This window comes from Fundulus heteroclitus, chromosome 17, assembly GCF_011125445.2.
Source record: "Fundulus heteroclitus isolate FHET01 chromosome 17, MU-UCD_Fhet_4.1, whole genome shotgun sequence".
Classification (NCBI taxonomy): domain Eukaryota; kingdom Metazoa; phylum Chordata; class Actinopteri; order Cyprinodontiformes; family Fundulidae; genus Fundulus; species Fundulus heteroclitus.
Window position 1 is genome coordinate 3,865,422 of NC_046377.1, and position 24,279 is coordinate 3,889,700.

Genomic DNA, 24,279 nt, shown 5'->3' on the forward strand with positions numbered 1-24,279 from the left:
GCCGGGTACATTTCTTCATTCTTCCTTCTTTTATATATTTGAAGTCTGTTGTTGCCATATGCTGGAAGTCAGACCCACACCATGATGATTTCCCCTCCAAACATTGTTGTGGTGGTTTGGGGATGACGTGCGTCCTCATCTGACCAGACTCTATTCTCACTGGCTTGTCCAAATGTTCTATAGCAACACTGACATGAGCTCCCATGTGCTTTTTCTTCGATGGTGAACATCTAGGAAGGTGGTTACATCTCCTCACTTACTGTTTTCATTGAACGACTGTTCCTCCTAATGGCGTACCGCGCACGTGACGTCACCGACTCAAGAGCAACGCCCCTATTTGCCACTTAGGTAGGGCATACAGGTAGAGAACGCCCGTAGCAACCAGCTATTACACATGCAACAGAAACAGCGATATGACCGACTTTACAGGCGTTAAACTTTCCCAAGACGATGTCCCAGGCGCACGGATTACTGGTTGAACTGTCGAAGAACACACCAACCTTCAGCTCAAACGATGGCTTGAGTGTCGAGGGCTTAAAAAAACGGAAAACGGGCCGAGTTGATCAAAGGGTAAGCTTTGTTTTTTTTTTCTTGCGTGGCGGTCATGCCGTCGTCGGGCGTTTTTTTGTTTGTAATCACTGTCCAGGGATCGGTATATGTTTAATGTTTGTCTCATTTGAAATGTTTTTGAGTAAGCTATCCTGGTAGCAGGGTATCATGTTAGCGCCTGCTACCATGACAGCCTATATGCTATCATGGTAGCAGGCGCTTTAATATTAACATGTCGGCCACCAAAATACTCTTACCTGTTCACTACTTCATGTCGCTGGAATTGGGTCAGGATGTTCTTCGGTTGGGCCCTTTCCTCCAACAAAATGCTTGCTACATATGTACTTGAATTTGGTAACTTTTTCCAGGTTGAACTGTTGTGTAGGCTGACCGCCCCGGTGTACCCAGCGCACACATTTCTCCTTGGCAGTCTTGAAGAAAACATCCTTCATATGCGGCCGATCAGCGTAACTCGAGTCGCTGTTGCACGTTCCATAGCAACAATGTTTAAAAACCATGGTTTTAGATTTGAAAAAAGCAGTTGTTTACAGAGTAAAACCAAGGGTAACGCACGTCTCTTTTACAGCGAAACAGTGGCGGACTATGCAAGCTTGCCCTACTGCGTACCACGTGATGTGACGTCATCGTGATGTTAGGTTTCTAAAAATAGCTCGCTCGCGGTACGCCATTCCAGGTCTCTCTGAAACTTAATGTGAGAGATTCTCGAGTCAGACAACCCATCTGAATTATTTTGTTAGTCTCCTCTGTGGGGAATCTTGCATAGAGCTGGTTGCGGCTATTTTACGCTAAAATTGTAATTTTTCTTTGACTTGTGAAAATTTGGCCCAATAGGTGCTACCTGGAAATTATCTTGAGAGAGCTTTTTGCTTTTACCCATCTTAAGACGCTTGGATGTGTGGATTATTTGGGTTGTTACCAAGGTCTGTTGAGAGTTACATGTAAACAGACCCTTTTAAAAAATAGATCTGCTAAGAAATACATGTTGACATGTTAAACATTTCCTTACACCAATGTATGGTAAATAATTATGATTTCATTGCCGATTGACTGCTGTTTCAATGAAGCCTTAGCTTTGAGCCGTTTTGCTTGTTATCGGTTAAACACCGTCTGATATTTGTAGTGTCACTTACCGGCTGTGTTGTTACACCACTGTATCCTCTTGTTCCCGGCACTGGTGCTAGACGAAGGAGAATGAGCCTCTTATCTTCATGATTCACACTATGATTGAGAACTCGGCACCAAGGCCGCAACTCTACCAGCAAGTAAGCTTTTTTGGAAGGTGCTGGCTTGAACGGCACAAAGGCCGTCCAGCTGTCTGTCGACAGAGTTTTGGCTGGGTCACAACCTTGTCATGGAGTTTTAGCTTCACAACTGGTTTCTTTACTGAAGTTCCAAGGTTAAACATTGAAGCAGCAAAGTAAGAGCTGGACGCCACTGATTAAAGTGAAAAGCTCTTAAAAACAATTCAGCTGTGTTAGTTCTACAAAGAAACAACCAATCTCTCAGTTCTAATCTGAACACATTAGAGTAAACTTGAGTTTGCCCTGGAAATTCAATGTACCCCCCCAGCAAAGCTCCATTTTCTCGACATGACTAGAAGTGGAGCGGACTCGAGCCAAAACTTTGCTGTGGTTGCCCTGTTGTTGTGTATCCACATATCCCTCCCCACCATCAAGCTGCAGCTTCACCACATAGACGCAGTGAGCGATTCATCACCAGTTTCTGGAGCCTTCCCAGACACAACAGTAGGATGTCTGTGACTCATTTCAGATGCTTTCCTTTGTTGGCATTACCGGAAATGACCCAAACTGGAGCATGGGACATGTTGTTCTGTCACACAGACCCTCCTCCACCTATCTTCATTCACCGTTTTTTTTGTTGTTTAAGACACATTTTGGAAATGCTTGCTTTACATGTTTAGATGTGTTTGTCTAAAATTGTATTTTTCGGTCCTTTCGCTGTGTTGAAAATGTATTTTTCAGGAAAAAAGGGTATTCGTAGACATTATGAAAGACAGATTGAGGTTTGCTCACACTAGCAGGGACGATTCTGCTAAAGTTAGAAGTTGCAGTACCTCTTTGATTGCATTTACATCTATTATTATTATTGATATATATAATATATTCACAAAAGTGGCTATATTAATGGGCTGGTTTGTGGGGGTCCAGTTCTGTATTCATGTATTGTCAAATAATTTAGCAGAGCTTTCCTGAGTCCAACCAGAAGTCCTTCTCACTAGACCTCACTGTGAAACAACACCTTCATCAATCAGCGCCCCCTTTTTCATGCAGCAGTTAAAAGAGCATCTTTGCAGGATGGATCCTTGCCATGTGTCTCCTTTAGAGCCCGTCATGTGGATGTCATCCTGTGATATGTGGCCCCATATCATCACTGCCTGTGGAAATCTGCTGTGGGTCTTTACAGTAGTTTTTGCATGCTTGGTTGGAAATTCACTAAGCAAACAGTCCTGCATTGTCTCCTTCCAGTGTCGATCACCGATCCATCACTCAAAACATTTGTCCAATCCGCCATGACTGCTTCTCTTTATCTTACTGAAATCCTTGTTTTCTTCAGTTTATCTGATATTTAGCCTCAATGAATGGAAAGTTGCCTCCTTCCTCAGCTCCCACGCAAACACTGTTTTCTGTTTCAGCTCATTTGCTTTTAGTTTTGTGTTCATATTATTTCCCTTTCAAGCCATGATGCTTCCAATAATCCATCCTGGAGTTTTGGTATCTTCCATGGTCTACCTCTGTACTCCCCCTCGACATCATTTCCATTTGTTCCTTTACATTTCCTGAAACTGACAGGAAGGAAAGCAGTATGCTCCATATGAAATAAACTTTTTTAAAATGATTTTCAGAGTTGTTGTTGTTTCAACTGACAGCTCTATGGCTCTGTAAGCTCTGTCTTTGAGCTTCAGGATTAGTTTTAATAGCATTTATGTACAAGCCACTGAATAATCCACTACATGCACTATGGGCCTCATAATACTTAATTATTCCTTCTTGGTAACCCCATTTTCATGGGTTCTGCCTCTCAATTTTAAAAGTACAGTAGAAGCTAAAATTATATGTAAATTATTGGAAAGTTCGAATCTTGATCAGCTGCCAACTAGTTGATGTGTGAATAAGTCTGCAGATCACTTCTCTTAACAACATAAAAAGGCATCTAAGTAATATCTTTGCAATTTCCAAAAGGAAGGAGAAACTGGCTTTCATGTGACCATAGTAGATTGGTTGTTGGCGCCCCCTGCTGGCCTATTCTGATTGTTTCTCCTCCCGCAGATCAATCCAGAAGATTTCAAAGACAGCTCTTTAATTCAGACCACAGACGAAGCCGATGTAGAGGTGAGAAAGCCTTGCTGTCTGTAAAACGCTGAACAGGTATCGTGAACTGTGCACCTGATTCCCGTGTTTGTGTGCGTGTCAGACCAAGCTGAGCAGACTGTGCGAGAAGGACAAGGTGCTGAGGATGCAGGAGGAGAAGCTGCAGCAGCTGCACAGGGAGAAGGTACTGCCCTGGGTGCCGCAAACACACCTTTCCACATTGGGAGCAGTCTCAGGTGTGCAGTAAGGACGGCTCCTGTGTTTTGTTACAGCACACTCTGGAAACGGCGCTGCTCTCAGCCAGCCAGGAGCTGGGTGAGCAGAGCAGCTCCAACACAGCAGCCACGCAAAGCCTGGTCCAGCAGAGAGACGTTCTGCAGAGCGGCCTACGCAGCACGTGCAGAGAGCTGTCCAGAGTCACTGCCGTAAGCCCACAATCTCTCACACACACACACACACACACACACACACACACACACACACACACACACACACACACACACATCCTTGTTTTAATACGTACTAACCCTAAACCTACCTTCATTTCATTTTCAGCCCTCCCTATGGCCTAACCCTATCCCCTAAGCCTGACATAAACCTAATTGACACCCTTGACCTAAACCTAATCCCTAGCCCACAAAAAGGTCATCACTTTACATCAAAGGACTCACTTTGGTGTAAAATATGAAAAAACAAGTGGGGAATTACAGCCACACCCGCTATTGTTCCTCTGAGACGGTCAATTTCACTCCATATCAGACTAGATCAACTTCATTCAAAACCCCACTGTTATTCATGCTTGCACTGCTGAGCCATAACTATGCATAAGGGCCTTTCAAATATATAAAAAAAGGCCCATGAGCCAACTTAAACCTTAAATCAGTCTGCACAACATTTCATCAGGGTTTTCTCCATCACGTTCCTTTCTAGATGATCACCAAGGTGATGTGTCCCACAGATTAACGCATAAAATGTGACAAGGTGTGAGGCAATTACTTTAAGTGCTGTAAACGGTAAACACAGTGGTCACCCCTCTGTGTAATGCTGCACAGTGGATGCATTGGCACTGCTGGAAGATCTTGCAAATGGCAGAATTAGGAGGGAACGTGGTTTCAGGGATCCAAAATTTCCTAACCAGTGACGATGACTGGCTAATATGCTGATTTAGACTCCCTAGAGCAGGGGTGTCAAACTCATTTTGGTTGAGGGGCCGCATACAGCTTAATCTGATCTCAAGAGGGCCACACGAGTAAACTCATTGCAAGATTAAATAGAACTAAAAAAAGTGGACTTGTTGATTTTTATATTAAATGAATTTCACTTTTACACAATATATTATGAATAACCTCAGCGTTTTTAACAAAGTATGTGCAATTTCAACAATACTTTACTCAGTTAAACATTTACTTAAGTGCATTGTGCATGAGAACTGATCACAGTAAATGTACAATGTTGAAAAACATTTATTCACATTTTTTGGAACTTAAAAATACTGTCCTGCATGACAAAATACATCAAACAGATAAAAATTAAGAAATGATTTAAAATCAATTTTCCACATCTGTAGCTCAGTGCTTCCATCTTCTGATTAAAACACAGCGCCCCTCGTGGACAATATAGGTACTGCAGATTTTCAATTAAACAAAGTACATGTTTTTTTCAATAATTGTTTTATCATTCTCTTCCTTTTATCTCCTTTCTTTCATCTTTTCTTTTGTTCTTCTTGTTTTTTCTTTCCTCTCCTAATTTCCCATTGTAGTGTCCATATCATTTGAGATATTCCCCGCATGAATCATAATAAAACTATTCATATTCATAAATCAAGCGGAGCATTATGGCAAAAGCCGTACTGCTCCACTTGTGAAAGTCAAATCTGATGAGCTGTTTTTGGCATTAAGACACCAATTCTTATTGCCACATTGCCAGACAGGAAACTGAAACCGTTTTTTTTTTTTTTCTTGAATAATGATAATGCATTTAGCCACCGGGCCGGACTAAATTGTTCGAGGGCCGGAACCGGCCCGCGGGCCGTATGTTTGACGCCCCAGCCCTAGAGCGTTGCATTCTGACGCCTCAGTGGCTAACCCTGAAGCTTTGGCTCCTAACCCGCTCTCCAAACCCTAGAGCGCAGAGGGGGCGCGCTTTAATACCCCATTTTAGATCATATATATATATATATATATATATATATATATATATATATATATATATATATATATATATATATATATATATATATATATATATTATGCATATCATTATTAAAGATAATAATTATGAAATAAATTTATTTATTTCCCATCCCATTTTGGGTTTATTTCAGGTTATTTTCTGTGTAAGTCTATTTCATGTTGTGTAATGGTGAGGGATGCCAGCCGGTTAAGTCTGTATGTATACTCTCACCCTTTTGGCTTCCATGTGACTTCATGCTGGTCTCTAATTGGTTACTGTATGTTTCGGACCATAAGGCGCACCGGATTCTAAAGCACACTAAATTTTCTTCCCAAGTGTGATATATCACTCCACCCCTTCACAAACCCAGCTCTCTCCTGAGAGGAAGAGCTATCCATCTCTGTCAGGACGATAGTAGTTGGATTATACCCTGTTTCTAACATAAGGCCAAAATAAACTGAACCTTTATACTGAATTAACTAACTAGATTTACGGTTGCTAGCGCATACTCTGGGCACGGGCTACCTAGGCTCCCACATAGTCAGGCGTACTGTGCACATACTGTAAGCTGTGCGGACTCTGCGCTGACTCTCCATGAACGTTTTAATCCTTTATAGTCTAGCGTACTATTGCCTACATTTCTTGTGGCAAATTCCTACTATTCCGACACTTTCTGCCAGTGGGACGAAGCGGCGGAACCGATGGTAAAATGTGTGATTAGCTGGTGGCTCAGGGGTCTGATCAGGTAGTGACACAGTGTGCGGTGATGCTCCGAATATCGATTGAGCGAAGCTGCTTTGTTGCTTACCAAGGTCGTACTTACACATTTTAAAAGATTTTTGAGCACATTATTCCACATAAAATCACTCAGTAAGCAGAAATATAACCATATATAAGTCACACCGGATTATAAGGTGCACCATCAATTTTTGAGAAAATGTGAGGATTTTAAGTGCGCCTTATAATCCAAAAAACACGAGACTTGAAGATTCTCCTCAGGGTGCAGCTCTCTGCGCAAGTGGTCCATCAGTGCTTTCTCTGTCATTCTGCATCCAATCTGATCCATTCCTCATACATATCAATCAAAGTAACAGCCCTGGCAGCTAACATCACTGGAACATGCCAAGGCAAAGGGAAGAGTCAGACGACAACAAGGACAATATGAGAGAGAATGGAGGCTTTAACTGGAAGAAAGACAGTTTAGCGTTGTAATCCTCGGCCTATAATGCAGACATTATTTTATCACCAGCCTCCACTGTACAGAAGGGTGCTGAAATGACGCTGAAGTGGAACGACATCCACAGCGATCATAGCGAAATAAGTTTTGCTGCCCATCTCTCTAGGGTGGTTAGAAGGCAAATCTGAAGTGCTTCATTCTAAAGTAAGAACGCGCCGTCACAGCTGGGAAACATGCAAGGCTTTTGCCAATCATTCCAGATGTGGAAATTCAGCCCGACTGTAAAGTGCTCAGAGATACAGTAAAAAACCAAACAGCTCCATGTCCAGCTCCACAGGCCTGCTAAAGGTCAAAGGTCATGCCAGAATTAGTCAGTATCTTGGTTCTATCACCAGGGCTTCTTCAGACAGACAACTTAGCATGAAACGACCAACTGAATGTGCCCGAGTTGTTTTAGAATTAGGATTAGAGTTGGACAGTGTGGAACTGGGTCTGAATGGGACGATATGAATGGATTGGACAATTGTGAGTTCAGTTTGGACCAATTCGGATTCTATGTAACTGAAAATCAATTGGATTTGTTTGTCCTTTATCAAATCGGTGCTACAGTATATAGAGTAATTAAACAGAATTGATCCACAGATTTCGGCTAGATGTAAACACATGTTTGATTTAAAATTTGTTTTAAAAGTACTGTAGTACTTTCACTTTGAAACAAAATTCAGCCAGTTCTTAGTTTAAACGTAAATGGACATTTTATTGGGTTTACCTGTTACCCCCGGGACCCAATTTCTGATAAACTGAAGACAAAGGACAGACAGATGAATGAATGTATGGAGGGATTTTATCCATGAAAGGCTCCATGCAACATGTTGCATTGTGACACTTATATTTCTATTAAATTGATCTTGTGTTAATGTTTGTAAATACATTCCTATTTTTTATTTTTTTTATAAAATCAGAGGTACTACTGTTAAAACCTGTTAATCCACACGTGCCCACACATTAGGAAACACAGGTCACAGCATATGGGTACACGCATCTGCACCCAGACTGAGTGCGTGTTGTAAATCCCCAGGAGCTGGAGCGGTCCTGGAGGGATTATGAGCGGCTGGAGGCAGACGTTACTCTGGCCAGGACCAACCTGCTGGAGCAGCTGGAGGCCCTGGGCAGTCCACAGGTAAGAGACAAACCCAGAACCACTCACAGAGACACTCTCTGTAGATGGCTCCTGCTTTAACAGCACCCGTCTGCCTGGCTGTGTGTGTGTGTGTGTGTGTCTCTTAGACAGAACCTCCGAGTCAGCGGCACATCCAGATCCAGAAGGAGCTTTGGAGGATCCAGGATGTGATGGAGGCTCTGTCTAAAAATAAACCCAAGCAGAGAATCGAGAGCGGTATGTGAAAAACGATCTCTTCCCCCTCCTTAAAACAGGAACATCTCTGTGTTACCTCTGCATTGTCTGAATCCTTTTTTTTTTAACCACAGAAGTGTTTTACTCTGAAATGTCCTTCCCTCATTATCTTAGCTTCAGTCATTCACACTGCAGTGTTCTGAAAGCTGGGGGTGATCAGCAAGGCTGGACAGAACACAGTGTGCCAAAGATTTAAGGACACGGTGCACTACTGAGCAGTTTAGCTCTGCTGTTTCTAAGTCTGCTCAGGCAGCCATGTTGAATTGTGAGGTCCTGGCTGCTTTTGGTTAGTTTTGAAGGTGTTCTTCCAGATAACGGTACTCTCTTTGTTCTATTTAACAGGTTTTCCTGGTGCAAAGCCTCTCTCCAGTCAGCAGAAAAATGAGGTAAACCCTACACATTACGCTCCTCTTATAACTTAAATCCTTATTAGCCTCTGGCTTATATCAAAGCTCTAAGGTTTGTTAGACCAGATAACTCCTTGTCTGTTTGGGCCACAAGAGCATAAGCACCCATCCAGATATCATTTAACTGAGTTTTAACGGTCTCATTGCTTGTGATCGGTGTAACATCTGGGTGGCTTTTGTGCGTATGCTCTGTTTGACATGTTCTTATCGGTTAAAGAAAAGCTTTAATCGTTTTTGCTATATCAGTTGCGGTTCCGGTGAATCAGGAAATTAAAAAGTTACTTTCAGTTGTTCAGTTAAAAAAGTGAAACTCGTGTGTTATAGTTTCATCCACTTTCAGTGATTAGGATCGAGCATTTAATCTGTTCATTTCCATGATTCTGGCTTACAGATAATGACAACCCAAAACGCAGTTTCTCTGGAAATGGAAATATTACATCCAACCGATTAAAAAAGCTGATTTTACTACAGGAATGTGGTCCTAGCGAAGAGTAGGTCCATCTACTGTACAGTACCTGCAATCAGTACTTGGTCTGGGCCCCTTCTGCATGAATGCTGGATCCATGCAGGGTGACATGGTGGGAATCAGCTGAGATATATTCCTCTAAACAACAGGCAGCAATGTCTCTGTGGGGGTTTAGGTCAGACCAGTTTGCTGGCCTTACTGTGGTTAAAGCAGGTATTTTTGGCACTATGGGCAGGTCCAAAGTCTTTCTACAAAATGAAAGTGCCACCTGCATGAAGCTTGTCAGTGGAGGGAAGCATGCAGTGCTCTAAAATATCCTTGATCAATCCCAGGGGACCAACTGTGGCTTGGGATTATGTGCCCCTCCACTCTTCATCCAGACTCTGAAACCTTAATTTCCAAATGAAATGCTAAATTTACTTTCATCTAAAGAAAAGGACTTCGGTTCAGACGTTATCTCTGGTTCAGGACTGGCTTAACACCAGGGATGTGACACACCACACTTTTTTCTTCCACTCAACTTTCCATTAATGAGCTTGGAAACAGCACCCTATTAACACGTGGCCTCTTCAGCAATGACCTGCTGTGGTTTTCCCCCTTTCCCTTATTCTTTGTTGGCAGCTTTCCCCATGATGACGTGGGCCATAACATCGCTGCAACATTTTATTTTTTTCCGGATTCAAAGCTTGTATTATTGGCCCCTTTTTCTGAAAAAAAAAAAAAAAAAAATTCTTTGTTTTTTGTTTCCACCAGCTGTGAGCCAGAAACATCAAAATGAACAGAAATCCAACAGACGCAAGAACCACATGGCTCTGTGTGGAATCAATCAGTGTGGAATCTTACTTTGTAGATTTTTTTAAACGCGCCTTAGTAATCGACAACAAAAGATAACCCGGGGAGCCTTCCAAACAAAGCAGACATGTCAGGTTCAAATCCCGTTACAGGCAGTCCAGCGAAGAGCTGCCTGTCTAGCGTACCTTGAATCTTCACGTTGATGCAGTCTCCTATAATCAACATGCAGCAGCGGAAGAGTCCCGTTAGTCTGAATCTGTTTCGACACGACCCCCCCCCCCCCCCCCCCCCCCAGGCAGCCGTTTGCACGTTGGTTTACGACTCCTCTGTAATGTGTGCAGTGTAAGCGCGCCGCCAATATAGCACTGAGCTCCTCCGCGGCGTGTCCTCGGCCTGTTTGTGATGACGTGACTGCGGTCCTGTCCCGGCTCTGAGCTGTGCTGTTTACCTGTCAGCAGGCAGCGACGCTCCAGCCGCTTAGCCCGCCCAAAGAGGGCAACCGGGTGCCGGCTCGCCCACCCCTCCCTCAGTGCTATGACTCCTCAGAGCGCGTCCCTCACGTCCCCCTCCACCATTCACAGCCGGGCGGCCGACCCCTCCACACCCACCGCCCCGAGGAGCGCAAGGCCAGCTCCAGGAATGGAGCGCACAGCGTAAGACCTGCTCAAAGCCGCCATGCTCCTCTCCAACCCCCCCCCCCCCCCGACCAGTCTTTAACATCTCTCCATCCTCCGTCATCCATGAGCCCACAGAGCCACCTCATCTGACCTGAATCATTTTCAGATGTGCAGAAAATGAGGAGAGTGAGACGTGTTCCTCCCTGCTCCACCCAGCCACAGCGTGACATTCACCCCATCATGAGTCATTCATCCTTTTAGTCTGATCTTTCCTGATGTGTCTCGTCATTCGCCTTACTTTGGCACTGTAAAACATCTTGATGACATCAGCAGAATGTGAAGTTGTCCTCTCAACCTGCTAAAACTCTCAAATAAATTGTCTGAGCGGTTTCGGAGCCACTTATTGAAATTTGAACACATAATAATACTGTTATGCAACGCTCCTTTGACTGGTGACCTTTGATCAGTACAGTGTGTGTGCATATATAGAACCCTGAACAAGTATGCATGTCCATAATCTTTTCCACATTTCATCAAACATCAATGTATTTGATTAAGCTTTTCTGTGACAGTCGGATTGACACAAAGCAGAGCATCGCTGGGAAGCAAAAGGAAAATTATTTGTGGTTTCAGAAAATTATTAAATAAAAATTCTGAGGTGTGGTGGGACTTTTTATGTACTGCATTTTACTCTGATACCTGTGGATAAAATCTGATGTCGTAGGTCACCTAAAGTCACTAGAGTCTAGCTGTGTCAAATTTAATTTCAGTGTAACTGCAGCTGTCTGGCCTCAGAGGTTTGTTAGAGCAGGGCTTCACAAAGTGGGGGGGGGGGGGGGGGTCCGCTGGATGATTTGATGCTGATGTGATAAAAAGATTTTGTATTTCTTTATGTGTCGAACCGGCACCAAAGTATAACTTTTGGAGGATGCTCAACAGTCCTCATTTTAATGCAGGAGGGAGGCTGCACTGTCTTGTAAGAGTTCTTACTGTATACAAATACTACTTTATTCATAATTAAATTAAAAGTATTATGACTTTATTCTCATCATTTCTGGTGACTGGGGTCACCAGTCTGTGGCACTGTTATTTTGGGAGTCGCAGGCTGAAATGTTTGGGAACACCTGTGTTAGAGAACTTTAGAGAACGTACAGCATCATGGAGACCAAGGAACCCAGCCGACATGTTTAAAGCGGGGTCAGCTTCTAACACAATATCCCAAGTTTTGGACGTCTCCCAGAGCTCTGATCAGCCCATCACCTGAACATGAACGGCATTAAAATGCAGCTGTACAAGTGGTTGACTCAGGGAGGTAAAAATGCACCCCATTCTTTCCAGACATTTGTGAAAAAACATTTGTGTTGGGGAAAAAACATGAATAATTTTCCTTTCACTTTACAGTTCTGCACCACTATGTGTTGTTCTGTCACGTAAGATCCCAATACAATCAATTTTATTTTGGGGTTGGAACGTGAGAAAAAATTTCTGGGGTGGGGGTGGGGTTTAATATTTTGACAAGACTGTATGCTGCGGACTACGTTCTAACTGTGGATCACTGCACCTTGCTCTCATAGCAAGCTCCAGATTACCGGCTGTATAAGAGCGAGCCTGAGCTCACCACCGTGAAGGAGGAAGGAGACGAGGCCAACGGTGAGGACAAGGACAAGACCGAGACGTCTGCTGAAAGTAAAGACACTCCAGCGTCCAAAGGTACATTCAGACACTGTGGGTTCTCTCTGTCAGCAGGATAACAGATGGTTATTCTTCTGACATTGTGAGAAAATGCTACTCATAAGTTAATGGACTAAACTTGTAAATGTACCTAAATGGTACATTTAGTTGAAATGGTGCAAGAATACAATACACGGGCTGCAGCTGCTGTCTCTAACGTTTACCCTCACCACTTTCCTATTAAATTGAAAAGGGTCTTTAAAAGTGGAAAATATAAAAAGGAGACATGTTTCTCTTTTTGTTTCAATCATTTACTTGTTTCGTGTCTACTACGGTTAAGCCTGTGGCTTTCTCTGGGTTTTACAGTCAGTTGGAAAAACATTGGTTTTTATGCTCGTTGGCGTTTGTAAGGCAAACTGAAAAGCTCGGCCCTGGTAACTGGTTTCAGGCCTGAGAGTTGTGAAAACATCTCTGCTGCATTCACTGCATTCCTTTTGGGTTGGTAAGGCATGACTATGAATAACCATAAATGAGTGCAAAAGGCAATCATTAAAAAAATTAGGGATTTTTAGCAAATTGACCAAATTAGGGCACCACCTGATTTTTAGGAAACACAAGCCAAGCAGCTTTCTGTCTCTGTCAGTTATTGTTTCTGAATTGGTGAGGCGCAGTATTCAATAGATGGAGTGATTTTGTGTTCTCAAGCAGTAAGCCCTGCACATATATTCAGAATAAACATCTCTCCAAACATAAGAATTTATTAACAAAATATTTAACTCCCAATTAGATTACTTTAGTCTACAAAGACTAGCAACATTCAGTTAAACTACTAAGTAAACTGCTAAGTACTACTACATCTTATCGCCGTGTGAATAGAAGGAGCTGTGGAGCAAACAAGGCAGATCCAGTGGTGATTGTCTTAGCATTAGCAGGGCTTTTAGCATTAGGATTAGCTAGGGTAACGCGACACGACAGCAAGTTTATTAGGATTCTATGGGCATGTTCTGTGTAGGCTTGTCTGATGAGAAGATTGCAAAACAGAAAAAGTGGCACGAGCTCATGTCATTGGACCATCACCATCAGTGCTCAAACCACTTATTGAGATAAAGTTCGAATCACAGACACCCTCAGCTTCGGCTTGCTCTAAGCCGGCTAAGTTTAAGCAGCAAAACAAAAACCAAACAAATACATTGAAATTAGCAATAGTTAATAGTTTTACCCCTAGACTAATTTTCTCTACCCAGAGACAACCTCTTACTGTGAATTGTTTTGATGTACAGGGAGGACCAGTTTCGTGGCGGTTCAATAAACAGAGAAGACCTGACTTTTCAATGCTGTCTTCTTCAGGCAGTGGGGAAATACTGTTTTGCGATGTAATTTGGGACCCATTTCTTGGGAAACCTGTAACCATTTCAGATTCTTTAAGCAGGAGAAGCTCAGACAGCCTTTTTTGAAGCGGCTGGTCTTATTTCTGGCTGGGCCATGGTCACCGGTTACTCAGACCTTACTTATTTTGGATCCAAGGTTTTTATTAATGGAGTCACTTAGCGAGATCAAGATGTTGACGCGCGTCTTCTCCACGATGCACAGTGCTGAGGGGCTGCGGGTAAAGAGAAAAAAGGTGCTGCTGTGCACCACAGTGGTAGTTCTATGACATCATCAAACGCTTCCTTCCTGAGAGCTGTACATGAAAATGAACAACATACTGCGCATTCTGGGATTTAGGGCTAAAACATGCTGATTGTTTGTCTGCTCCAACTGACAGTAGTTTAATCTGCTAATTCAGTCAGCTAATATTTATCTCAACACTTGGAAGATTTCATACTGCAGACTTTGTTGGGGAGCCAAAGGTAAAGTACTTTGTCGTGCCGCAATAGCACAATTTACATTTTACAGCTTCACACAAATACACAATACAAAACAGCAACACACTTGCTACATAGAGATGACTGTGTGCCTTTTGTGATGTTCCACAAAATTCATTTTATTCACCTTAAGACCCAATGCAGAAAGCTTTTTAGATGAACAGAGTGGCAATAGCTTTACATTTGTTTCATAAAAATAATCCGATAATCAATAATTGATACTGATCCATCTTTCAGATGTCTCAAAATCTACTAAACAGCTGGAGTGCATCCATGACCCTTCTCTCCAGGTGCTGTGAAAGACAACCCTTCAATGAAACATGACTGACATGCCACGCACAATGGTGTTTTATTAGGAAGCATCAACTCACAGGACGGATGGATGAGTCAGGGACTCATGATCTTAATAGGATTGTTAGTCTGATTCTTCTAACAACAATTTCTAAGACTAGAACTCAATGTCCATGAAGAGAACTTTAAATGAACGTGAAACATGTTTAAGAAATGGCAAAGGTCCAGTGTTCTTCTAAGTAAAGAAGCATAGTCATGTATTTTGAACATAAAAAGAAGACACAAAAAACATGTTTTCATCTTCAGTTAAAAGAATATACGGCAAGCATTCACCCTGATAATATTTATTTAGTCTTTTTTTAAACTGAAAAAAACTATGCACTGGATGCGATGAGCAGACATAAATATCGTTGCACCTGCAGAACTGCAGACCTATCAGAAAGCAAGATGGCGACTATTGACACAGATACTGTAGGAGCCAGTAGACCGTCGTTCAATGTCTCGCAGTAAACTGATTGACCAACAAACCAACAAATCCCATCCACAGAGTTTGAGTTACTTAACCGCTATCTTTTTCTTTTCCTCGCTTGGTCCATTGCTTTAACCTGACTCCGCCAGATGTATTTGCTTCGCATATCCATCTGGAAACCTTCCGTTGAAGTAATTTTGGGAAGGGGCGACAATACTGGTTAGCTGATTGGCCTATGTTGGTGATAGACGGGCCAAATGAACCAATCAGATCAACGAAGCATATGACGTACTCGCTCGTAACAGAGCGACGACGAAAACACAACCACAAGCCAAGCTACTCTTGCTGCTGCAGGTAAAGGCTCGTTAGCTCAGCAAAGAAATACTCTGTAATTCCGATAAAACTTGCTCGATAGCCACGCTAACGCTAGTTTCATCGGCTGAAGCCGGCATGTTCTTTAGACTGAACTGTCGATCTTCTCGTTACGTCACACCTCAACCCGCCTCAAAGCCAATGCTGATTGGACGTTCGTTTGGTGAACGGCTCCAAATTTTCTTTAACGGAAAGTAGCCAGACTGATCTGCGAGTGAAACCTTGAAAGCTCGCGAGATCAGGATGGTCTCACGAGGCTACCATTGCTTGTCCTTGTTTACTCATTTCTCGTGTGCGCATTATCGTAGATCTGGTCACACAGTCTATTCATGATAAATACACAAAAAAGTGCTTTGTATACTAACAAATGGAGCAAAAACAAAGTGTAAAACAAATAAATAAAATATAGTAAGCTAACAGCTATTGCCGTAGAAATTCGCAAAGTCATATAATGTGACTATGTCCCTTTAAGCTCAGATAAAGGTTTGGATTTCCTGTTTTGTTTTTTTTTAACGAAAGAATCCGAGATGGAAAACTAAAGGGTTGCACCCTCCAACCAGCCAGGTGAAAACAACCTGCAGCAAATGTAGTCTTTGCAGATCGGTTCCATAATCACTGTTTAGAAGTTAGATTTCTCTGCCGGGATTTAAAAGATGACAACACGGTTCGTGGAGCATGATCTAAATATGTTGTTTTATTAAATAAGCTCTTTAACCAACACGTTGCTTTCAATCATAAAGCAGATGAATGCAGTCTGCTGTCCTGTGTTTGAGGTGCAGTGAATGTAGCATGATTAAAGATAAAGACAGGATGAGGGGTAGTGGTTGGTCAGAATAGGTCAGTCTGAGCTGGGTATGTGACAACTGAACACATCTGTATAAAGTATAGATTTATGTTTTATTCAACAGTTACTTAAATATTATTATTTTTTTAAGCCATTTATAATTTATAAACATTTAATACGCATTTCCAAGATGTGCACTCAAGCCCAAGTGTTCCTGTGATTTATCGTCCCGTTTAAAACGTCCCTTATATTTTATCCTGCGTGTCCTCTTTTCTCTTCCGTCTGGCTTGTTAAGTCTCCGTAGCCTAGTTCAGTGTTCTGCCACATCATGAACGCTCAGCCTCACTGCTGTGTTTGCTTGCTCCAGGGTAAGTGACATGATGCTTTTTTTTCCCTCCAGTGCCCCCGTACCCTGTAGGCATTGTCGCTCCCAGGACGAAATCACCCATGAGCCCTCCTGAGTCTTCCACTATTGCCTCCTACGTCACCCTGAGGAAGATCAAAAAACCCGAATCCAGATGTGTAAGTGTGGCCTAGGGCGTCAACAGAGACGCGACATGCTCAAAGATGAAATTAAGCGAATCATGTTTCATTAATGTAGCAAAACCAGCTGAAAGGCTTATTGCCTCCTCCAACAAGCAGTCTGTATCAGAAGAGTGGCTCGCCCATTTGGTGGTTAATTTTGCCAGGGTTTTCGCATATTCAATTTAATTCAGTTTATTTATATGGTGTCAATTCAAAACAAACTTCACGAAAAGGTCAATTTAATTGAATCCCACGGGCAGATTCTACTTCAATTACGTCTATTCCAAATTGAACAATGCCGTTAATTTGATTATTTAGACGGATCCTTGCACATTTACGGCTGCATTTCTGCAAATAAAGTGGGAGTTTTGGTGAGGAGTTAAGGTGTCCTCAATGCTGACAAATACTGGCAGATACTTCTCCATTATGCAGCACCTACAGAGAGGCATAAGCTTGGCCTCAGATTTATTCTGCAGCAGAACCATGACCCCAAACATAGAGCCAAGGTCATCAAGAACTATTTTCAGATTATAAAAGCACAAAAAGTCCTGGAAGTGACGCAGTGACCTCCACAAAGCACCTATCTCAAGAATTTAACGAAGCCTATATCCACAGCAGGACTGTGGTTAATTCTCCAAGATGTTTGGAACAACCTACCATCCGAGTTGCTTGAACAACTGTGTGCAAGTGTACCTACAAAAATCGGTGCTGTCTTGTCTACACATACGTTGCTTTTTGTGCTTTTCACACAGCACAACGAGTCTAGTCCTCTCCAGGATCGGCCGAAGAGCGCGGTGGATCAGATGGCATTTGGGGAGCGAGAGTTCATCAGAACAAGGATGAGTGTTGAGGAGCAGCTGGAGAGGATGAGGAGAAACCAGGAGGCATCTTCACTCCGAGAGAAGAGGAGAGAAACACTGTCGCGCTCTTCCTCCTTCAGCAAAGACAACCCCCTCCTCCATTTGCAGGTGATGTTGCACATAAACACACAGTTGAGCCTGCAGCGGACGGCCTTTGGTTAGATGCTTGTGTTTATGTCTTTCTTTTTTTTTCCAAACCTGACAAACAATGTTTTGTCTGGCAGTTAATTCAAGTGCTGGTTATGCCAACGGGGGAGGGTGGCTATTTATAGCGTGTGCGTGTGTGTGTCTACAGAGTCGGGCCCAGGCAGAAGGGGCCTGTCTAAACCCTGTGGAGCTCGAGACAGCTTTGCTCCAGATAAAAGTTGCTCAGAAGGAGCAGAGGCAAACAGCATCAGAAGCCAACTCAGCAGAGGGACCGCCAACCTCACCACAGGTCCGATCCACCCTCCACTCCCATGTTGTGCTTTAAAGAAGACATATGCTTCAGCTTTGTTTGGCTTCGATGGGGCCTAAGTTAACTGTTACATTTCGTTAATCAACCACCGAGCAGGTAGTTTCATCCACTATGGTCTTTATTTACAAGTAAATTCAAGAGCAATGGTGTTTGGTCTTTTTAAAGCCTGATTGTTTATGTGGATAGATAGATAGATAGATAGATAGATAGATAGATAGATAGATAGATAGATAGATAGATAGATAGATAGATAGAACGAACCCTCTGAGAAACTTTGTTTAAATTTGCAGAAAGTCCAGAGGACTGAGGGTGTGACAGATTCCCAGCATGAAGAGGGGCAGCCGGAACAGGCCATGAACCGGCTGATTGGGAACCAGACACCAGCCGACACCAACAATGAGGTACCGTCAGCAGACAAATCGCATAAAATTATTGAAAATATTCTCAGAGTATAGAAGACTGCCTAAAAGCAATCAGCAGAGGTTGGTAAGAAATCTCATGGTAAATTCTACCATTTGTTACTGTTGTGCAATTTTACCTATTTGATTATGAATTTTATTAATAATTAGAAATGGATATTATAATTAATGCTAATATAGTCAAAGGTATGTGACAATGATTTTTTGCTGTAGAAATGGTTGTGCAATTAAGGGCTACCAGCCTCTAATGATTTTAACTAGCAATTGGGCCTATCAATTAGCAATTATTAACCTTATTTACTGTAAAAGATGGGTGTTATACCAGTTGTGAAATCGAGTTACGTTAGCCACCAGTAAATGCTAATAACCTTAATATATAATTGCATTTGGAATCACTAATATTTACCCACAAACAAAGGAAAAATAATGCCATTATTTACATTCATGTTGTTAACTCAAAAGGAATGATTCATACTCTTAGAGACGATTCGATCAATGATATAAAACAACCACAGAGGACCACACTCAAACTAGTTTATTAAACTATAATTCCCCGATACAGCAATTATCTGTTTAATACTATTACTACTTGAACACACTACCTACTGAATCAAACAAAACACACCATAAAAGAAGAAAATAAAAATAAAACCGCAAAATTATGAAACTTGGAGGTAGCAGTCTTTCGGTAATTTTCCCCTTTTTAAATAAGCCTCATTTAATTAAGCAATAAAATAATCACCAATAAAACAGCAGCACATGTAATGTAAACAGTACTGAAATATATTTGGCTAATATTTAAAGGTAATGTGATAGTTCTCGGAAACACTAGGCCTGCTAGCCGTTAGCAACACTTCAAAACAGCTAAGCTAGCGGCTCAAGATGGCGGGTCTAAGTCAATAAGCTACTGCTGACAATGGTTAGCCCAGGCAGGTTCAAGATGGCGGTGGCTTCTATGTGAAGAACCAAGGGGCAGCTAAACTCCAGACATTGGCTAGTAGCTAACACAATGGATCCAGGCCTACAGCCTTCCGGAAATCAACTACAAAATGGTCTCGGAAGATTTTCCGAGACCATTTTTGCCCAGTCTCCTTCTTAGAGTGGAGGCATGGATGTTGTTGTGGGGTCTTTTGTGACCTCTTGAGTGAGTCGTTTCTGTGCTCTCGGGTTCATTTTGGTCGGCCGGCCACTTCTGTGAAGGAAAACTGTTCCATGTTTTTACCATTTGTGGATCATGGCTCTCACTGTGGTTCACTGGAGTCCCAAAGCTGCAGAAATGGCTTTGCAACCATTCCCAGCCTGATAGATGGAAATTACTTTCTTGCTCATTTGTTCCTAAATTTTACATTCTGGGCCACGTAGGTTTGGATTTTTTCCCCCCTTAATAATTAAAACATTTCAAAACTACATTTGTGTTTACTTCTGTTGTCTTTGACCAGTATTTCAATTTGTTTGATATTCTGAAACACTTAAGTGTGACAAACATGCAAAAACATAAGAAATCAGACATGGAGCAAACACACATACACACATATATATTTATTTATTTATACACACGCATCAAATTCTTGGCTTGTGTGCACAAAGACAAGCTGGTTCTGATTCTAAAGCTGCTATGATATATCTTGTAAATACTAAAAAAAAACTTCACTCATTACCCTAAAGTTGAGATAGCTCACTTGAAAAAAGCCAGAGTGAAGATAATGATTAAAGAAGGTGATCATAATTATATCAAAATGAGCAGCTAAGAAATTATCTTATTGTCAATAAAATTCAGATACTTTCATTTATTTGTTCAATTGTTCAAGTTTTGGTCTTTTTATGCTACTGTCCGCTCTCCTTTTCTTCACAATCGTGTGATGTGTGTGTTGCAGCTGTGTAAGAGCCAGAGAGTGGTCATTGTGGATCTCGGCACAGAGCCAAAGCGTGTGGAGATCGTGAACTTTCAGCCCTCTGAGGATGACGAAAGCAAAGCTCAAGATCTGACCAGCTCCCCTACAAACACCACCACTGAAAACAGGTGTGTGGAAGATTGCTGCATGATGTAAACAGTTATTTTTGAGAACAAAGTAGGAATTATGTGACCAGTCAGTGAATGTTATGCTCTGTCCTGCTTTCTTCTCTTCCTAGAAGCTAAATCTGGCCTGATGTTAAATGTGTTAAATGTTCCAGATCAACACATTTTAATGTTGGTTAAAGATAAGAACAGTAAATACAAAAAGCAGTTTTTATAATGGAAAATTTTTATCCAAACCAAACCCTATGTAAAAAGATAATTGCCCCCCCCCCTTGATTAATCATTAACTATGATAAAACTGGATTTTCTAGAAAGCTGAGCTGAATTTCACAAGTCAAACCCGATCTTTGTTTTATTGCCTGACCTGTAGATATAATAAACGATTGAAACAGGAACTCTCTGACACATGAAAAATCTCAGAAAGCAGCGCATAATCTAAAAAACATTCAATAACAGTAGAAAAAAAAAATGTATTACATATATTGAAATGAAAAAGGTTGCAAAGGCATTGCTAAAACTTTGGGACAACAGAGAACCAAAGTGAGAACCATAATCCTGAACTGGTGAACCTGACCAGGTAAACCACAGTTACTCCAGGAGCTCATCAACAATCCAACCAGGAGGTCAAAGAAGACCCCAGAACAACATCCAAAGCTCTGCAGGCCTCACAGCCTCAGTTAAGGTCAGATTTCAGGATTCAGCCATATGAAAGAGAGACTGGGCAAAAACAACTGCTCGGTAAAAACAACAGTTTTATCTTAAGGTCTCACTGTCAACATTTTGATCTACATTGCCGAAATTAAGCGTCAACTTCACTGCTTAAGAAATCTGTGGCTGATTTTAGGGTAAACTACGTGGGCTGTGCTGTTCACCTACCTGTAGTATTCATCCCTTTTAAAGGTAGAGTCTGCGATTTTTCTGGAAAATCAAGTGTGAAATATCCAAGTACCTTTTTGAATAACTGTGAATGCGCAAGACCGTCTTACCTTGCTCTTCCGCTCCAAAGGGGGATCACGTGAAAAAATTCTTCCAAATCCACTCTGGACTTCTTTCTACTTCAAAGTGTATGATGAGAGCAGTGGAGCTACAGTGAACGGCTAACACCGAAGCTAACCGCTAAGCTAACCGGATACATAAACACTAGAAGTGTGCATGCGCAGCCAGTGAGCAGAAACTAACAAGGAACGAGCGATGGCATTACGTGAGCACGTCACAATTGGTCAGAGTTATTACAGGCCTGCTGCTCTCACAAATGTATTTTTGTTCCTTTTTCAGCAATCATAATGTATTAACTACTGTCAGGATGGAAGGACCATTTCACCCAGTATAAGGAAAAGCATTTCTGAACAGGATTAACAAATGAAATGTTAATCCTGAAATTATGTTAAAGACCTACATCACGCAAAATCAACTTTTTCTTTTTGCTTTGAACCATGTTTTGATGCTGTTCCTTCATCAAACTCAGGGCCAAAGTGGTATTTTGCTTGATTCATGCATGTCTGAGGTCACAACAGGCCTACGTAGAGCCATTACCCGCTCCATACAGGAAGTACCTACCGTGACCTCCCCTGCCCAGTAAACAACATGGCCAACGAGCAGTGATGTGAAGCAGAGCGCAATCATTTCTGCTCAGAATTGAGACGTAGTACCTCTTTTAGCGCCTCATCTGCACAGCGACAGAAGCTGCTCTGTTTTTGATACCATGCTGCAGCGGCTGTAAGACAACCCCACACGGGAAGAGGTGGCGTAACAGTGAAGGCAAGGCAACCTTCTTTCGGGTTAGAAAGATAGCACCAGAAAACAACTAATATTTCATAATAAATGAATATTCTGTAGTGCCAAAGGAAATATATCATCATATACGCATGTTGTTGACTTTGGAAGGCTTGAAAAAGCGTTATATAGAACCTTTAAAGAGTCAGTGCACCATCTTTGAACGTTTTTACTTGTTTTGATATTGAACTTTTATTTAATTAATACTGAAATCTCAGCAAACCCACTTTCGTCATGGTTCAGTAACGGCCACCGTTACACCTGGTAATCTAGCTACAATCAAAGTCAGTGATTCACAGACAACTCTGAACTCAAAAAGGTCCCAAAACTTGTAAAGGTGCTGACCGACATTCAGCTGCTACAAACTGTTAAGAAATACTTACCTTCTTTTGTAGCTCTCCTATGCATTTAGAGACTTTGTGAAATCAGCTAAATGTTATGAATGTGACCCATGTTGCTTCTACTAAACACAGCTTTCAGACACCAAGTCCTGAGCCCAAGGAGCAGGAGACCGATGGGAGCCCAACTCCAAGCCAGGAGGAGCACCTTGAGAAGAGTCTCAATTCATACAAACAGCTGACTGGAGACAGCAAGAAACAGAACATCAACAACAACATGCCGGGTAAAAAGTTGTTTTTCTAAGTGGACTGAACCATTTGTAGACAGAGTAAGAGCCAGCACTAAACATAAGGAAGGGAGGGAAAGGGAAAGTTAAAGAAAACAATGTCTCAAAAATGAATGTTCAGGATGGAACGACTATTTTAGCCAGTATTATAAAAAGTGTCTGAAAAGGATTACCAGCTATTGGTAAAAGTCTTTGTAGAGAGAGATTGAATGTTCAGTAAACCACAATTAATTGTGTTTTTTTAGCAGTATTTATTTGGAGATTTTCATGATTCAATCCTTTTTGCAAGGCAAGCTTATTTCTATAGCACTTTTTAGTAACAAGATGAGTCAAAGGGCTAGTTTTTAATCTTCGGGTGGTCCTGATGTTACAGATGACTGGTTTTACACGTAGAGCTGACAACATGTCCTTGTTCATAACACGTCCGTCTATGAAACTGATGGTTGATGTGTGGGACATCGCTAACATGCCGTGCCTTCCCTGTCTCCCTTCTCCTCCCTGCAGCGCAGACGTTTACCCTGGTTAGCAGCGACACGTGAAGCAGCGCCTGCCTCAGTGCCCAAAGCAACATCCCATAGAGCCGAAATGTAGCCAGCCAGCACAGAGCATGTTCCATGGCTTCCTGCGTTCCCAGCAGAACTACTTAGAGACTTACAGCTACATGACCGCACAGAGACTGACGTTTGGTTGCAGACGGAGCACCGGCTGGCGGGAAGCCTTTGCATCCTGAAAGAGAGGCGGAGCCTGTTTATCTTTAGTAACTTTTCAAACTTTCTAAAAACAAGGAGTTCCTTTTTTATTTTCCCCTGAAATACATTTGCATTAAAAGAATTGTGAACTGGTTATAGACGATGTTTTTACCACAATGAGCAAACCCTGAAATGGATATACAGTCATATTTAATACGAGAAAATATTATTGAAAAGCTCCTTTATTTCAGTAAGTCAGTTCACTAAGGGAAGAAAATTATACAGAGGAATTACACACAGACTAATGTTTTCAAGCCTGTATTTCTTTTTAACTATCATGATTCTCCATTTACAGCTTTGTGGGGCAATAAAGGAATTTATTATCATCAGACAAAATTAAAACAAACATTTTTAATACAGAATGCAAGCTTAAGTATGTTTACTTTTGATCTGAAAAAATGAGCCCCATCAAAATGTATCTTGTGATTTATTGAATATGACTGTAGAAGTTGCCCTCT

The 24,279-nt window shown here is 41.9% G+C and overlaps 1 protein-coding gene across 12 annotated transcripts in view; it reads left to right on the plus strand.

Annotated features, from left to right (window-relative positions):
• The window catches only part of LOC105929801 (pleckstrin homology domain-containing family A member 5), a 179,737-nt gene extending 155,818 nt beyond the window's left edge, over positions 1 to 23,919 (plus strand). For 4 of the 12 annotated variants that reach the window (XM_036149316.1, XM_036149319.1, XM_036149325.1 and 1 more), the window contains 16 exons: positions 1,752 to 1,832; positions 3,858 to 3,920; positions 4,003 to 4,083; positions 4,172 to 4,324; positions 8,327 to 8,428; positions 8,536 to 8,644; positions 9,005 to 9,048; positions 10,783 to 10,980; positions 12,519 to 12,654; positions 16,797 to 16,918; positions 17,674 to 17,889; positions 18,077 to 18,217; positions 18,529 to 18,639; positions 20,532 to 20,677; positions 22,921 to 23,069; positions 23,577 to 23,919. In XM_036149316.1, coding sequence (XP_036005209.1) covers positions 1,752 to 1,832; positions 3,858 to 3,920; positions 4,003 to 4,083; positions 4,172 to 4,324; positions 8,327 to 8,428; positions 8,536 to 8,644; positions 9,005 to 9,048; positions 10,783 to 10,980; positions 12,519 to 12,654; positions 16,797 to 16,918; positions 17,674 to 17,889; positions 18,077 to 18,217; positions 18,529 to 18,639; positions 20,532 to 20,677; positions 22,921 to 23,069; positions 23,577 to 23,611 — 1,887 coding nt within the window. In that variant the 3' untranslated portion in view covers positions 23,612 to 23,919. Of the gene's footprint in view, positions 1 to 1,744; positions 1,833 to 3,857; positions 3,921 to 4,002; positions 4,084 to 4,171; positions 4,325 to 8,326; positions 8,429 to 8,535; positions 8,645 to 9,004; positions 9,049 to 10,782; positions 10,981 to 12,518; positions 12,655 to 16,796; positions 16,919 to 17,673; positions 17,890 to 18,076; positions 18,218 to 18,528; positions 18,640 to 20,531; positions 20,678 to 22,920; positions 23,070 to 23,576 lie in introns of those variants that run through there. The other 8 variants (XM_036149320.1, XM_036149321.1, XM_036149324.1 and 5 more) reach the window with 5 other exon arrangements.
• The last annotated feature ends 360 nt before the right edge of the window (positions 23,920 to 24,279 follow it).